The sequence below is a fragment of the Hemitrygon akajei genome, chromosome 27 (genome assembly GCF_048418815.1).
Source record: "Hemitrygon akajei chromosome 27, sHemAka1.3, whole genome shotgun sequence".
NCBI classification, from domain to species: Eukaryota; Metazoa; Chordata; class Chondrichthyes; order Myliobatiformes; family Dasyatidae; genus Hemitrygon; species Hemitrygon akajei.
In genome coordinates, this window is record NC_133150.1 from 29,430,391 (window position 1) to 29,447,811 (window position 17,421).

The 17,421-nt window shown below is 41.9% G+C and overlaps 1 protein-coding gene across 3 annotated transcripts in view; it reads right to left on the reverse strand.

Moving 5' to 3' along the window:
* Positions 1-17,421, reverse strand: part of tfeb (transcription factor EB) — a 154,034-nt gene that overhangs the window by 10,197 nt on the left and 126,416 nt on the right. For 2 of the 3 annotated variants that reach the window (XM_073030528.1, XM_073030529.1), the window contains 4 exons: positions 13,472-13,577; positions 5,440-5,496; positions 4,245-4,320; positions 374-521 (listed from right to left, as the gene is read on the reverse strand). In XM_073030528.1, coding sequence (XP_072886629.1) covers positions 374-521; positions 4,245-4,320; positions 5,440-5,496; positions 13,472-13,577 — 387 coding nt within the window. The remainder of the gene's footprint in view (positions 1-373; positions 522-4,244; positions 4,321-5,439; positions 5,497-13,471; positions 13,578-17,421) is intronic. The other variant, XM_073030530.1, reaches the window with a different exon arrangement.

Sequence of the window (17,421 nt, forward strand, 5' to 3'; positions counted from 1 at the left end):
GCAGGCAAATGGGATAGTTCACAAAGGCTCCTTTGTCAGTATGGATGAGTTGGGCCAAGGGTCAACTTTCCTACTGTATACCTCTATGTGATAATGAATAACCTGCTTCAGAAATCATAGTGGAAATACCAGTTTTGCCTAGGATATCAGGCAGAATTTGCCTGCACTTTTTCCAAATAGTGCACAACAACTGAGAAGGTAAATTGGCCTCAGATTCACATTTCATTGGATAGGAGACACCCCAACAACACCTTTCACACTGGAGTTTATGCCAGGATTATGTGTTCAGGTTTCTGGAATGGCACCTGAATCCATAGCATTTGGCCCAGAAGGAACACTCTTACCGCTGACATCCTTCGCTTCCTTTCCTCACCTGAATGCGAAACCGTAGGTGGTTGTTGGTGACTTCCAGCCTCTTTGACTGGCCCTCCATCTCTCTGGTTCTCTGCTGCTCCTTCTGGAGTCGTTTGATGTACTCGACCGAGGCTTTCAGTATCGTTCCCTTATTCCAACGGACATCCCTGTGGCAGCAACAGAGGGGAACTCAACGCCGGTAGAAAAAGTGGGAATGGCACCATAGTGTAGCTTTTACAGCACCAGTGACTCAGGTTCAATTCCACTGCTGTCTGCAAGGAGTTTGTGCGCTCTCTTTGTGACCACTTGGGTTTCCTCCAAGGGCTCCAGTTTCCTCCCACATTCCAAAGACATAAGGGTTAGTAGGTTAATTGGTCACATGGCTCTAAATGGGTGGCAAGGGCTTGTTGGGCCTGTTACCGTGCTGTAGATTGATAGACAGACAGCTGGACAGACACATAAATAGAGAGATTATAGGGAAACAGACACAGACTGCCTAATTAACAGATGCACAATGACCGCAATCCATAAAATGATAGTACACTTGCAATCTCGTCCTATTTCATATATCACCATCTTAGAGCAGAGGAGGTGACGTGGCTAAATAACTGAATCCTAACACACTTGTGACTTATACATGACTAGTGATGGGAGGCCTGAAGCAGGCAGAGGAGCAGATTTTGTGGTTTGCGTTATTTACATGGGTAGGTGGGGGACAGTGACGAGCAGATCTCAAAGAAGCCTCACCCATTCTGCGTAAAACCTGGAACAAAAACGGGAAACATGGTACTCTGAGTTGCTCTGGCATGCCTCCCTGACCCCAATATAACTGCTCAAAGGTGACAGCAGGTGACTTAATGTAACTAAATCCCATTTTAAAAAACACTATTTGAAACAGAACAACACACATAAAATGCTGCCGCTACTGAGCAAGTCAGGCAGCATCTATGGAGGGGAAATAAACTGTTGGCGTTTCAGGCCAAGCCCTTCATCAGGACTGAGGGGTCTCAGTCTAAACCACAGACTGTTTATGCCCCTCCATAGATGCTGCCTGACTCGCTGAGTTCCTCCAGCACCTTTTACTTATTATTATTTTACTCATCTAGACGTGCAGTGCAGTGGCAGGACTTTGCAGTCCAACAAGGCTGCACCATCCACGTGACCAATTAAATTTCTAACCCATATATCTCTTGGAATCTGGGAGGAAACCAGAGCACTCAGATTGCCTGTGTTCCTTTAGATTTCCAGCAGCTGCAGAATCTCCTGACTTCTTAATTTTTAAAACAGTGTATTTTTTAATGTTGGTGACCACGACTGGAAGATAATTTAGAATATAAAACCCCTCAACTTCATTCTATCATTGTTTTCCCTTGTACTACCTCAATGTACTATGTAATGGATTAATCTGTACCGAAAGTATGCAGGACATGTTTTTCACTTGACAATGGTACATGTGACAATAGCAAACCAACTTTTTTTTTTACCAATTTACCCTACTCTATTTCTCTGAAACAGACTAAGGGAGCCAGGGTAAAGCTGGCAATAAACTCACTCTCATCCACATTGCTGATAAAGTTTGAAATTCAAAAAAACTTGAGAAAGGTCGTCTAAAAAGGCAAGTAGCCATTTCAGTGTGTAAAGGGAAAATAGTCATCTCACTATCACTGATCCATCTGTAGTATCACTTCCTCTAGCTGGGGCTATTCCTCACATGACATTACTATCAGCTGAGCCATTTATACAATTCCCTCATTGAAGAATATTGTGAAGAATATTATTGAAGATTATTGTAAAATACTGTTTACATTGTATTTAATCTCTGCTGCACCTAACTCTAAACTACAGAGGGAGCTTTACACTTATCTAACACATGTGGTTATTGACCTCAGAAAGGTTAACCGACTCTACAAATGAATTGCTTTGCCACACCTAACCCAAGTTTGTTTGATGGGATAGTGCAGAGAGAACATTTTAAATATCTTCATGTTCTCTGTATTACTTGTTCAGTATTTTTGTTATTTGCACAATTTGTTCATTTTTCACATATTAGATATTTGTTACAGAGCCATAGAGAAGTACAGCAAAGAATAGGCCCTTGGCCCATTAGTCCATGCCAACCCATTTAAACTGCCTACTCCCATCGACCTGCACTGGGACCATAGCCCTCCATACCCCTACAATCCAGGTACCTATCCGAACTTCTCTTAAACATTGAAATCAAGCTTGTGTTAGCAGCTCGTTCCACACTCTCATGACCTTCTGTATAAAGAAATCTCCCCTCACGTTCCCCTTAAACATTCTACCATTCAGGAATGGTGGAAGGATGACAGGACTTTCATATGAAGATAGACTGGATCGACTAGGATTATACTCACTGGAATTTAGAAGATTGAGGGGGGGATCTTATTGAAACGTATAAAATTCTAAAGGGATTGGACAGGCTAGATGCAGGAAGATTGTTTCCAATGTTGGGGAAGTCCAGAACAAGGGGTCACAGTTTAAGGATAAAGGGGAAGCCTTTTAGGACCGAGATGAGGAAAAACTTCTTCACACAGAGAGTGGTGAATTTGTGGAATTCTCTGCCACAGGAAACAGTTGAGGCCGGTTCATTGGCTATATTTAAGAGGAAGTTAGATATGGCCCTTGTGACTAAAGGGATCAGGGGGTATGGAGAGAAAGCAGGTACAGGGTTCTGAGTTGGATGATCAGCCATGATCATACTGAATGGTGGTGCAGGCTCGAAGGGCCGAATGGCCTACTCCTGCACCATTTTCTATGTTTCTATGTTTCACCCTTAACCCATGACCTCTAGTTGCAGTCCCGCCCAAACTCAGTGGAAAAAAGCCTACTTGCATTCACTCTATCTATACACTCACTATTTTATATACCTCTATCAAATCTCCTCTTTTTCTTCTCAGATCCAATGAATAAAGTCCTAACCTATCAAGGCTGTATGTGGTATACATACTTTGATAATAAATGTACTTTGAGTTTCTTTGAGTGACCTATTGCATCACAAAGTGGATAATATTATGCAACATGATTCCATAAAGAGAAGAAAAACAATATTTGAAAAAAAATGCACTAATGAAAAACCAACAGGGCAACCATTTGGGATAAAAAAAATCTCCAACGTGGACTTTAAAATTCTGCACCATAACTTAATTTATCTGATACAGACTACAAACGTTCAAGGCAAAATATAAGAAAATTCTGTTTCATTGTATGTATATCAAATACAAACAGGATAGATAATGTTTGACAAAACACATTTATCATTGAAACAAACATATACATTATGACTTAGATCAGGTATTTAAGAAGGGATTTGTGTTTCGTGAGAACTTTGAGAAATCAGTTTGATGCAAATCAGTTTGCTGCATTGTTAGACTAATTTCTTATTAAGCTCTACTGAGAAGTGTAAACAATTTTATGCATTGTGTTCACCACATTTTAACCCAACTCCCTTTAAATCATTAATTTAACGTGTCTAAGTCATAGATTAGGAATTCAGAAGCAATGTAGGTAGTAGGATGAGGGTCAAAGGAAGATTACCAATGAAGCTTTGGAATAATGGTATAGGGATAGATTTGAACCAAACTTACTAAAGGCTCTAATTTTGCTGTAACCATAAATACGAAAGGATACTACAGGACAGAATCAATTGACTCAGTGCCAGAACATGCAGGAATACGTAATGGGACAGGATGCAAATGGGAATGGATTGCTCGTCTCTGGCAGGGACAGCTCTTTTGATTGTCCGCAAGTGAGGAAGATGATATATCTTCAAACAGAAAACATCCAACTCAAAGTAGCAAGTGTGTTAGATAAAGGTAGCATTGACAGGAGTTAGTAGTAAAAATAAGTAACTGAAAATAAGGTCTACTCACAGGTCACTGGACTTGGGGATTAACAGTCCCAATTCTTTTATCCGGTCGTTGATGTTAAACCTTCGCCTGCGCTCAACTGGTGGAAAAATTGAAGCCAATATGAATGTGAAGACAGTTTATGACAAATTTTTGTAATAATGTTGCTACTTATGAAAAATATTTTCCAGTTCCTTTGCAAAGGGTCGGGCACTAAGCCTGGGAGTTTGAAGAAACAGAAAACCAGATCACATATGTTCACCACTATCACGGTCCAGCAGAAAATAGGAAGTCAAAAGCTTCCTCCTTCTGCTGGGAAGCATTCCACTCTTCAGTGCACAAGTCCAATGGGGAGTGACAGTACTCACCAGAATATTAAAGCAAATTAACCCCACCACACACCTCCAAATCTTGTCTCATTCTCTCCATCTTCAACTACTCTCATAATCACACCCATCCCCAAGCAAAACTCCCACCTGACAATGAGCTTCAAAACAGAACTAAGCAAAAGTATAGTCAAACAATCAAACAAGCCTGATAGTAATAGAACAACATTACAAGCTGCAAACACACCTGGAAACCTCAAAGCCAGTCCCAGGTGGTGTTCAATATCAGACCCCTGCCTCATGCTTAGAGCCAGTAGGAAAGATATCAAAGCAACTGAGTCAGAAGATACAGAGTAATAGCGCCCACCATAAGGCAAGAGAAGGAGAGTAGGTTTCCATAAAATACTGATACTTTGGGCTTTGGGGCAGGAATAGGCTCCAGGATTCCACCTGAAGTTCAAGGCATCATCTTCTGCATGTCCTATCTCGTAAGGAATTCTAAAAGCAAAACCTTACTCACCTCACTCCCTTCAAGTCACTGTTGATTCAGCCCGCAGGTGTGGGTTTCAGTTTTAACCCCTAAACCATTACATGCTGGGCTGCCTGACTCATCCCACTCGAAACTTCATCAAACAAAATCAAGCCAAAAGCCATAGCCTTGTTTAATTTAAGAACCAGTTACTTTCTGTAAGAATCTGAGTGTCCTTGAGACTAGCCAAGGAGAAGCGCCAATTCAGCATAACCTCAAACTCATGAGTGAACTCACCCAATCCGCATCCCTACCTCGTGCACTGAGCAGAGTGGCAATGAAAGACAGAGCTAAAACCAATCAAGTTACAAGGAGAAGCAGGCTGCGGGAGCGCGAGAGACGATTTGAAGGAATGGTTACTCACTGAGGTTGTGATTGTCTTTCTTCTGCCGCTCTTTAGCCAATGCTCTCACTTCTGATTCTAGCCAAAAACAAAGACAACCAATCAGAACAGTTAGAGGAAACACTGCCACGCCGTGGCACAGGGTCGCTCAGAACTAGTTCAAAGCCACGCTTTCAGGGACAACTCTTCTTTGCTCCAAATCAGGGAATGCTGCGTTAGAATAAATGAGAAACAGTAGCCAGTGGCAACTGGATGAATCACAATTTGCAAATACAAAGAGATTATAAAATATCAAAAGGGAGGATGAGCACTAGATTTTTTGCAAGTTCTGATTTGCCTGAAAATACGGTAAAAGAAGATTCAACTGCAACTTTCGAAAGCCAGTTGGCTAAGTAATTCTCCACATAGTAAATTTGTTTTCTCTCTTTTTAATTGCACTGTAAGAGCATTGCTGGCCACCCTATGCTATTTATACAGTCCCATAAAAATTAATGTCATCAATTGCACACTTCACACGTTTTAACTCTGCACTTAAGAAAATATTCTGTTACAAGGTCTCACAGATACCCACAGTTAACTGAGTATTTGTCTTTCTAATGCAAAATATCACAGGGATATGGGCAGAAAGATAAAACAAATGGAACCGATGCGAACAATTTCAAATGGCTGACACAGTCAAATGGTCTCCTCCTTTGCCGTATGATTCATTGAAAGGAGGAAGGAAAGCCTCTTGCAAGACTACTTTCTGTTCCAGTATCCCTAGATATGCTACATACTTAGGTCAAGGTCAGCTGATTCCCAACCCACTCCAAGGCCCGAATGTGGTGATGTCTCCCACTGCAATACGTGCAAGTACTCTGGGACACAAAGCCTGTCTCTCAGTAACATCCCCAAAGAGGCCTAGACCCACAAACAATGAACATTCCATTCACACAAGGGCAGATATGAGGAGAAAACAAAGCTTATTTTGGAGAAAAATAGGGAGCAGAGAGAGCCCAGAATCTAGAAACTGCTGCTTTTTAATTGTGTTAAGAATACATTAAAGATCACTCATAAAACCATTTAGGAAAGTTCCATAAAAATCTAGATCACTGTATGCACTCAGAATTTTACTATTGAGCTTCCTCTGTGAACACCATATGAAGTCCATTTTTGCAAATTCTTATTACAAGTTTTCACTGAGGCCTAGTTTCAGGCTATTAGTTCAAAGTTCAATTTATTATTAAAGTACGTATATGTCACCATATGCTACCTTGAGTCAAATTTTGCAGGCATTTACAGGAAAATAAGTAAATAAATAGTTTATGAAAAGCTATATGTAATAAAGACTGACAAACAAACAATGAACAAAAGAGTTTGGCAGTTTCACTTCCAATCTTAGGAAGGGATGAATCTCAAAACAACCACACTCTTCCAATCAACAAGGAGTGTTGCCACTTAATGACTTGAAGGTGCATTGATGAGACAGGAGTGTGAGAATTTTCTTGGGGAAGAGGGGAGGGGGCAGTCTACTGAGGAATAGAAGATATTCAGGATATGTTCTGTACAAGCCCTTCAGGGCCATAGGTTAGTATTCCAGGCAGAAGACGACCAGTAATGTTTCTATAAGGATCAGTGCTACCCGAGTGCAGCATGTGAACACCTGCAGTGTGGGAAAATCTACAGTGCTGACAAATCCCTAAGCTTGTTCTACCATCTCCTACGTGATGAAGGAAAAGTTGATGAAGTCTATCCTCAAATATGAAGTTTGAAGATCTCAGGAATAGAAGCCTTGACATATGCAGAGCATTTGATGACTCTGGGCCTGTACAAGATTGAATTCGGAAGGATGAAGGGAGATCACATTGACAGCCACCTGATATTGAAAACCTGGACAGAGTAGACATTGAAAGGATGTTTCCATTAGGAGAAGAGTCTAGGATCTGAGGGCACAGCCTCAGAATAAAGGGATAACCCCTTGGAACTCAGATGAGGAGGAATTTCTTCAGCCAGAGTGTGGTGAATCTGTTGAATTGCTCGCCACAGAAGGTGGTGGAGGCCAAGTCATTGAAGATATATACATATATATATATATATATATGGTAGTGCATGTGTAGGCCTCCGTTAGTCTCGATAGACCATGGATTTGCACCTTGGAAAGTTTCCAGGGTGCAAGCCTGGGCAAGGTTTTTTTTTAATGGAAGACCAGCAGTTGCCCAAGCTGCAAGTCTCCCCTCTCCACACCACTGATGTTGTCCAAGGGAAGGGCATTAGGCCCCATACAGCTTGGCACAGGTGTCATCGCAGAGCAAAGTGTGGTTAAGTGCCTTGCTCAAGGACACACACGCAGCCTCAGCCAAGGTTCGAACTAGCGACCTTCAGATAACTAGACGAACACCTTACATACACACATACACGTACACCACAAGATAGAGGAGCAGAATTAGGCCCTTTGCCTAAGAAGAAAAAAAAAAAAAAATATATATATATATATATATAGCAGAGATTGATAGATTCTTGACTGGCAAGGGGTGTTAAGGGTTATGGAAAGAAGGCAAAAGAATGGGGTTAGAAGAAAAAAAGTCATCCATGATTGGATGATGGAGCAGGCTCAGATGGGCTGAATGGCCTAATCCTGCTCCTATCTAACGTTCTGTGGTCTGGGTGAGAATCATGATGGAACACTGAGTAGCATGTGGTCGAACTCAATAGGAATAACCTGGAATGATCTGAAGCTGAGAATGACTATAATAATGATCATCATGGGTAATGCAGACCAGGCATGTATTTGGGGAAGGTGCGTATATGGAGTCCTGCAACAGGGAAACAGTCCCTTTTCCCCACCAAGTCCCTGCCAACCATAATGTGAGAGTGCCTATGATCACAGGTCTCAGAGGGCAGGAAGGTAGCTTGAGTTTTGGCCCCTCCTTTGGCAATGTTTCAGGGGAAACAGATCCAGCTAAACCTCATCGAATACAAACAACTGTAAGGATGAGAATCACTGTGGAGACAAATTCTGGGTGGCGTCTTGTTGCCGATGTCATCTGAGAGAATTTGATGCTAGAAGAAAAGCTGCAGGGCAAATAAAAACCTCAAGAAAAACTTCCCAATGAGCGAGAAATAGGTGAAATGGTGCTTTAATCCATGGCTGGGTCAATATTAAAGTTTTGGTAGATGGGAATAGCTGCAGAAAGGAAATCTTACATCAGGGGTTCCAAAATACAGAGGAAGGTTAGGAAGCAAGAAGAGACTAAAACTTAGCAGGTGGATTTGCAGGAAGTCCCAGGACAGAAATAGTAAAATGAAACACATGCACCGGAAAGCAAACTCTCAATTCAAAATACGGGGAGAAAATTAGAATAATCACTATTTGTGGGTCCAAAAATCAACAATCAGATTACTGTGAAATTGGAGGCCTACTTGAGATTTGCTCAAAGATACTGTTTGTTTCAGAGTTCAGCCATATTTACTTTTTATGCAAAATTATAAAGAGTTTGCTTTTAATCGTCTCTTCTAAAAACTGCCGATTAATTGTTACACAGTACATATCACTGGCCATAAGCCTTGAAAAAGCATGTGGGAAAGAAAAGATCCCAGAATCAGAACGCCAACGAGGCTCAGCCAGGGAAGGAATGATAAAAACAGATAATTTTTTAAAAAAATGATAAAAGCCAAGCACAATGCAGCTTATCATTTCAAATGATACATTTGAGTTTTAAGATTGTTTTAATGTCATTTCCAGGACTCAAATGTAAAGAAGAATAAAATAATAAAAAGATGCAGGATAAAAAACACAATAAGGTAAAGAACACAATCATAAAAAATCTATAAATACGTCAGATAGCTTAAATACATAAATTGATTATATGTCCATAACGTGACGCTAGGCACAGGAGTATCTGTATTTGAAGTGACCAGCACAAGTGGTGCATGTGAGTTTGACATCAATGTATACTAGAAGTGTGGATTGGTACATAGATAATAGGAGTACGAAGGGCAGTGCTCCGGATTCAGGTCGATGGGATTAGGGAGATAGTTCAGCACGTACTAGATGGGCCAAAGAGCCTGTTTCTGTGCTGTACTTTGACTCTATGACTGGATGACTCCTACAGGAAATGACAAAGTTGGGGTAGTTGTGGGTGTGGAGGGGTGGGTTAGTAGATGCAAGTGTTGATTAGCCTTACTGCTTGGGGCAAGAAATTGTTTATGAGTCTGATGGTCCTGGTGTGAATGCTACGCAGCTTCCTCCCTGATGGGAGCGAGACAAGCAGTCCACAAACAGGGCGGGTGGAATCATTCATGATACTCCTGGCCTTTTATCCGGCACCTTCCAGTAAGTGTCCTTCATGAGGTAGGCTGGTGCAATGGTTCATTGGGCAGCTTGAATACTCGATGTAGAGTCTTCCTGCCCGCTGCTGTGTAATTTCTGTACCACGCAAAGATGCACCATGTTAGGATGCTCTGTACTGCATGTCTACAGAAGGATGTGAGCACAGATGTGCATAGCCCAGCTCTCTTCAGCCTCCTCACAAAGTAGAGAGTCCTGATTGTGTGGAATGTGTTCTGGGACCATGAGAGGTTGTGGAAGATAAGCACTCCCAGGAGTTTGAAAGAGGGGTGCGAGTGTTTGGGTTATCCTCTGCTGATAACCACCTCCTTTATCTTGTTGATATTGAGGAAGAGGTTATTTGCTTGGCACCAGGCCTCAAGCCTGAAAGAACTTATTATTATATATTGCATATTGGAAAATGAATCTCAAGGTAGCAGATAGTGACATACACATATTCTGATAACGAATTTACTTTGGTAGAGAAAAGGTGTCAAGATAATAGGAATGAGGTGCAACAAAGAGGGAACAAAAGGCCAATAAGGGTAGAAGGTTGTTAGACACACTGGCTAAACTCTGAGGAATACCGGACAGGAGACCCACTGGACACATGAAACATTGTTAGGCAGAAAACCGCGTGGGTAAACCATGGGAAAGCGGAGGGACTTAGAAAATAATTGTAAACCACCCAGCAGGTAAGTCAGCATCTATGGGTAGGGATGCCAGGTTAGCAGTGCAAGGGGAATGAGTGAGGTGAGGGTGTAGTGAGGAGCAAGGGGAGCAGAGGGGTGCAAGGGGTAAGGGAGCAGAGGGTGCAGTAAAGGACAAGGGAGCAGTGAGAGGCAATGGGGTTACGGATAGGTGAGGGTTGAAGAGGGAGAGGGAGCTGTGAGGGGCAAGGGGAGAGGGAGCAGTGAGGAGCAGGGGAGCTAAGGGTGCAGTAAAGGACAAGGGAGGGATGAGGGAGGTGAGGGAGCAGTGAGTGAAAAGGAGTTAGGGATAAATGAGGGTTGAAGAGGGAGAGGGAGCTGTGAGGGGCAAGGGGAGAGGGAGCAGTGAGGGGCAGGGGAGCTAAGGGTGCAGTAAAGGACAAGGGAGGGATGAGGGAGGTGAGGGAGCAGTGAGTGAAAAGGAGTTAGGGATAAATGAGGGTTGAAGTGGAGAGGGAGCTGTGAGGGGCAATGGGAGAGGGAGCAGCAAGGCACAAGGGTAGCAAGAGAGGAGTGAGGGGCGAGGAAGGGTGTGGAAGAAGTGAGGGATGAGGAAGGGTGAGGGAGCAGCGAGGGATGATGGGGTTAGAAAGAAGTGAGGGTTGAAGGGGAAGAGGACATTGAGGGATGAGGAGGTCAAGAGAGCAGTGAAGGATGAGACAGAGGCAAGGATGCAATGGAGAAGTGAGTGGGCAGTGAGGAACATGAGCAGAGAGAATAGTGAGGGGCAATAGAGTTAGGGAGAAGTGTGGCATGAAAGGGAAATGAAGCAGTCAGGGGTGGGGCTGGTACGGTCAATGGAACGGTGAAGGTCAAGGGAACAGTGAGGGGCAAGAACAAAGTGAGGGTACACGGGAGAAGTGAGGGGTGAGGAAGAGGAGTTAGTGGCAACAATGAACAGCGTGGGTAAATGCACCTGCAGAGAGGCAGGACTTGGAGAAGGGCACAAATCTTAAGGGCTGTGTGAGCAGTGAAAGAATGCAGTGAGGAGTGCAAACAATGAGAGAAGTTGTGTGTGTTGTGTGGTAAAAGCAGGAAACATCTGTGAGCTGAGAGAGAAGAGGGCGGAGGTGAAAATTACGGTAAACTGAGGCTCATTTAATGTTTGATCAATAATTTAGAATTTGCAAAAGCTCTTTCCAAACCAGATCAGTAGTAACCCAAGCCCAACATTAGGGAAAATCACAGCAATATTACTGCAAAGTCAGCAGAGGGTGCATATTTTGTGATTGGGCATTTTGTTGCTTCCCCTACTGAGGCCTAGTGTTAGTTGGAGTGCTGTCCCTCCGGGGAAAGGCCCGACCAGCCTACATTCAATGCTTCACTATAGCAACCACTGTGTGTTCAGAACCTTGGGACTGAGGATCAATAAATTCTGAAGAGAAATCAATCCTTCAGCCTGTTTCTGGAAAAGCAGCCATTCCAAGTGCTGCAGGAAAGGCACTCAGTCCACAGGGTGGTGCTGCTGCTTAATTTTACCCAAAATTTTAGAGGCTCCAAAGCCTTGATTATCAATTCAGGGGAGCAGGTCAGAGAAATAAGGTCTGGCATTGGGGTGGAAGGGTCATTGGCAGCAGAGGAAAATGCATTTGACTCACCTCTGAACAAAAAAATACACATGCATTCCCATCAGAAGGCATTCTCGACATTGTTATATGTGCACACAATGAGCATGATTGAAAGGACATTGGAAGAATGAAGGGGATTTAGCATGAAGGGTTTTGACAGAATAAATATAGCTACCAGCAGTAAAGCCAGACAACTGATGAAAAAAAGTATAAGGGGAGTTAAAGAGAGACACAAGAGACTCGAAATACTGGAATCTGGGAAAAAATAAAACAAACTGCGGGAGGAACTCCATCGGGTCAGGCAGCGTCAGTGGAAGAAAATGGACAGTGAATGTTTCGGATCAAGACCTTTCATCTGGAAGTTAAGGAGACTTTGTGTTTATAAGCTATAGTTGCCATGGTCCCAAATTCACAGCTGTGAGAATTATGACAGAGAAAAATTGATTTTTATATTCGAAAGGGAACTGCAACAGAGCTAAATCAGAAAAATTGCAGAGTAATTGGGAAACACTTAAGAGTAAAGTAATTGAATTGTTCTTTAAAAGAGACAGCATTGGAAGAATGGACAAAACTACCTCCTTCTACACTGATCTCCTGGACCAGTTTTCGATAGCCTGGATGGGTCGGAGAGGAATTTTCCAGATTTTTTCTCCTCAATTGGCAACTCGTTTTTTTTTCCCCGGGTGATCACATGGGTTTGGGCGGGATGAATAATAAAATAAAATGGGCGGCATGGTGCCCTGTTGGTTGGCACTGTTGCCTTGTGGGATTCGGTGAAAACTAGAGTTAAGATTGGATCAGCCATGATCTTGTTGAATGGCGGAGCAGGCTTGAGGGGCCGATTGGCCTACTCCTGCTCCTATCTCTTATGTTCTTATTTATATGAAAATGGTGATCTATGATTATGGAAATTCCAGTGACTTGGTAAGTTCTGATCATTCAATTTATAATGCAATTTGGTCAACTCTCACAGATTATATCAGAAATTTACATTGTCAGCAAATGTTACAAAAATGAGACTTGCTTTATTGAAAAACAAACTAGCATTTGAACTATTCCCGTGAGTTTCTGGGGCTATTAAGCACAAACAAAAAATGAGGAAATGAGGAATGAAAAGAGAAGTTGGGGGAGGATTATTAATGTAGGCGAGTTAGCAAAGGACATTGATCCAAGAAATAGGTTCAAGGAGCAACAGAGACCTATCTACTAAAAAAATTAACTGAGGGATATGGGGCTAAGGGTAAAATGAGGAAAATAATTTGAGGTTCTTAGATATAGGAGAGGTCACATTGAGAAACATAAGAAGGTAGAAAGTAGACTTGGGGCTTTGGAAGGGGAAATGGTTGATGAATACATAGAGGATTTGAGAATGAGTAGGAAAGCATAAGGTGCATGGATTAATGTATCAAACACTTTGAGTACAAGTTCAATAAACTCCATCAACATTATCTTGTCAACGGACACGTTACCTGACATTTCCCTTTTAATGGCAATATTGGCAGGACATGAAGCGCTTGTAGTTGATGCAATTCCATGGCTTGTGTAGACATCCATGTGGCTACTGGAAAGTGGTAACTAGAGGAGGAGAAATAATTAATATAGGATCTTAACATTTGCTTTATTTCGGTAGGTTATGCCACAGCTGCAGCACAATACCATTACAGTTTCTTAACAATCTAATCCTTTTTCTAAGCTTTTGGTCACATACCCAGATATCTCCCTACACAGTTCAATGCCTAATTTTACCTGCTTCATGCTCAGGTGAAGCATAATTGGAAATCTACAGTATTGTGTGAAAGTCTCGTGCACATATATGTAGCTAGTGAGCTTCAGATTTTTGCACAGTATTGTGGTAGCTTTATGTATTGCACTGTATTGCTGCCGCAAAAAATATCTTGACATATTTGACCAACGATAAATCAGATTCTGATATGGGTCTGAGAGTGGAAAGGGGGCAGGAAGAGGGAAATCATGGTTGGGTAAAGGGGAAGGGAAGAGGGGAGGGGGTAGAAAGCACCAGAGGGACATTCTGTAATAATCAATAAACCAATTGCTTGGAATCAAGTGACCTTGCCTGGTGACTCAGGGTTGGGTGTATCTGCACCCACAGCCAACCCCCACCCCTGGCACTCCTTCTGTGCCACCTGTCCACACTCCTCCCACAGTGCTCCACCCTTGCCATTCCCAACATCCTTTTGCTCCTGCCAGACTTACAAACTCACTCTCTGCTCCACTTTGACAAATACAGCACTGTGCAAAAGTCTTAGGCACCCTAGCTATACTGTACATATGTGCCTAAGACTTTAACAAGCACTATAGGTCTTTTTATAAATGTAATTAATGGGCCCAATTTTATCTAGGAAGTGTTAATGTCATTATGGCGCAAGGACGGAGTTGACCTGGTTAATCCCCCTCCACCCCAAGGGAAGTCACAGAAGCGAGTGTCACGGAGAAGATGCTGGTATGTATATCAGACAGATGCAATGTGCAAATATTGCCATCAATTAATGATCTCCCATGCGGAACTTGTTAAACCCCACACTTTTTAAACAGAGGCTATATTGAGGTCTGTGCACAAACTGCAGCTGGACGTTCAGGTAGATCCTGCATTTATTCTCATTCTGAATGGATGTGAGCTCACTCTCAGAATTTCAGGTCCATCCGAACATAAAATAAACATTCCTAATAATAGACGTCAAGACAGGAGAGCATCCATATTAAAAAGAACAGTTTTCAACAATAAAACCTACAGGAGGTAAAGGGAGGCTCGGCAGGAGATGGTAGGTAAGCCAGGCTTCCCTTGGGCTCAATTGCTCGTGCAGATTTCAGCTCATATTTTTGTAACTTTTGACAAGATTCTCAAGAAATAGAATTGCCAAGATTTTTATGTATATCTTTGACACACACCGATGTACATAACTGAGACTGAGCTAATTTAAAATGAGCCAATATCAGTCTGACCAAGTTAGATAGTCAAAATCCTTTCCCGGGGTAGAAATATCACATACTAAAGGGCAACACGGACAAAACGCTGGAGGTACTCAGAAGGTCAGGCAGCATCTATGGAAAAAAGTGAAGAGTCGACTATTTGGGCCGAGACCCTACATCAGGACATACTAAAGGGCACTGCTTTAAGGCAGGAAAAAGAAAGTTTAAAGGAAATGTACAGAACAAGTTTCTTTGACAAAGAGTGCAGATATCTGGAACACACTACCAGGAGTAATGGTGAAAGCAGACATGATAGTGGACTTTAAGAGGCACTTGAACAGGTAGAAGAATATACAAGGAAAGGTAGAATATGGATCATGTATATGCAAATGTCATTAGTTTGGCATCATGGTCAGCATAGACATGATGGTCTGAATGGCATTTTCCTGTGTTGTACTGTTCTATGCTCTCCAATCTGCTCTACCAAAAGGATGCATTAAAAAAATCCTGTTGCACTATTCAAAAGCCTGTATCCTGTCCAATATCACTTAAAATTAACTGGTCACTATTACATTCAGAACTGTCGAATTTTGCTTGGACCCAAAGAAGCCAAACCCCAGGTCACTATCTCAATACAGTTGAAGCTGTAACTATACACAGTTTTCCTAGGAACAGCGACACCTTGCCTGCATCATTCATACATCTACAGAGTGCTTAAACCCAAAAAAGAGATCATGGAGATACCAGTGAAGGCACAACATGGTGAATTTCAGTGTGAAGTTATAACTTTTGGGCTCATTTGCATGAACAGATTGGGGAACATTTCTTTGGAAATAAAGTTAAGATGAGACTTGATGGTGATATTCACAATACTGAATCTGATGGTTAATAAGGTGGATTCAGAGAAAATATATTTAAAGGAGATAACTATTCCACTTCTGGGAGGGGCTTGTTAGCAAGTAAACATGGTCAGTAATAAATTCAATGTGCAATTAAAGAGAAACACCTTCACATGAAGAATGGTGAGAACAGGAACTCATTATTGCAAAAATAATTAGTACAGATCTATTTAAGGAATAGCTGACTAGGACAAAATGAAGTTGGAAGATAATGTGTATTGTAAACTCTATCAATGGCTAACTGAGCATGTTACTTGTCCGAAGGAAATATACAAGCTTCTGTGGAGTCAATCAGACCTTCAAGCCCTATCTTTCCACCTTTGATGGGGCCCCACCTGCTTTATCAGTTCCAAAAGGACCTTAATCTCCAAACCTGTCTGAAAGCAAACTCTCGATAAAGTGCACTTGACCACAAAAGGCATTAGAATCGATCATTAGAGTAATCAAGGAGTTGGCCCTCAGTAATGTGGTTACACCAAAATACAAATGAGTTTTTATTACAGCAGATTAGCAGATACTTTCAATTCTTAATCCACTCATCAGGAAGATAACATGAACCCATTCAGTATTCATTCACATTAGAAGCCACCAGCTCCAAAAAGCACCAAACTGCTTCCTGCAAATACAGCACTTGAACCTACGGTGACTACACTGCTGTAGTTAATCATACACCCTTCAATATCTGTAAAATTGTCTTGTACTATTCCCAGGAACTTCTTACTTTCAATCTCAAGCTTTCAGGAATCTCTTCTTGATTTGCTACTTTGTGTCTGACCTTTACATAGTTTAATCATTCCTTCAATGGCAAGACTGCCTTGTGGGGATAAGGAAACATTCCACATCTCAAGTCTGTTCCACTGATAAACAAGAATGTAGACAATCTGAATGTTAACTCCATCAAAGTGTCTTAGCTCTGTATCTCTTCAGATCCTTGTGCAATCACCCTCAGTGATCTTCCGGAAGAGATGGCTCTAAGTTTCACAGATTTCATGGGGATAATTGAAAGCAGACATCGCACCAGTCCCACCACAGAAATTTCAAGTTATTCTCCCTTGTCCTGAACTCCCTTTAGAAGGGAATTTGCATCTATCAGCCCTTCGATTATCCCATATGCCTCCATTATCAGCCCTTTATTTTCTAAACTGCCTGGAATATAATTCAAGTCAAAGTTCAACTTCAAGGCAATGTTCATACACTACCTGGACATACATTTTCTTGCAGGCATATACATGAAAATAAAGAAAATAGAGAAATGCAATAGAATTCATGAAAAAACACACAAAATGCTGGAGGAGCTCAGCAGGCAGGCAGCATCTATGGAAAAGAGTAAACAGTCAATTTTTCAGGCCGAGACCCTTCATCAGGGCATAAACGAAGACTGACAAACAACCAATGTACAAAAGAAGACAAATTTCACAAATAAAAAAAGTCTTTGTAATTTAACCCTTTTTTACCTTTACTATTCCGCACGGCACTCTCTCCAGTATCCATCCAAAGTGACCAGAACTAAGTGCAATATTCCATTTGCAGCCTGGCTAGAGTTTTTGCACGACCGTGGAATTACTTCTTCCCTATTTGTATTTGAACTGGGA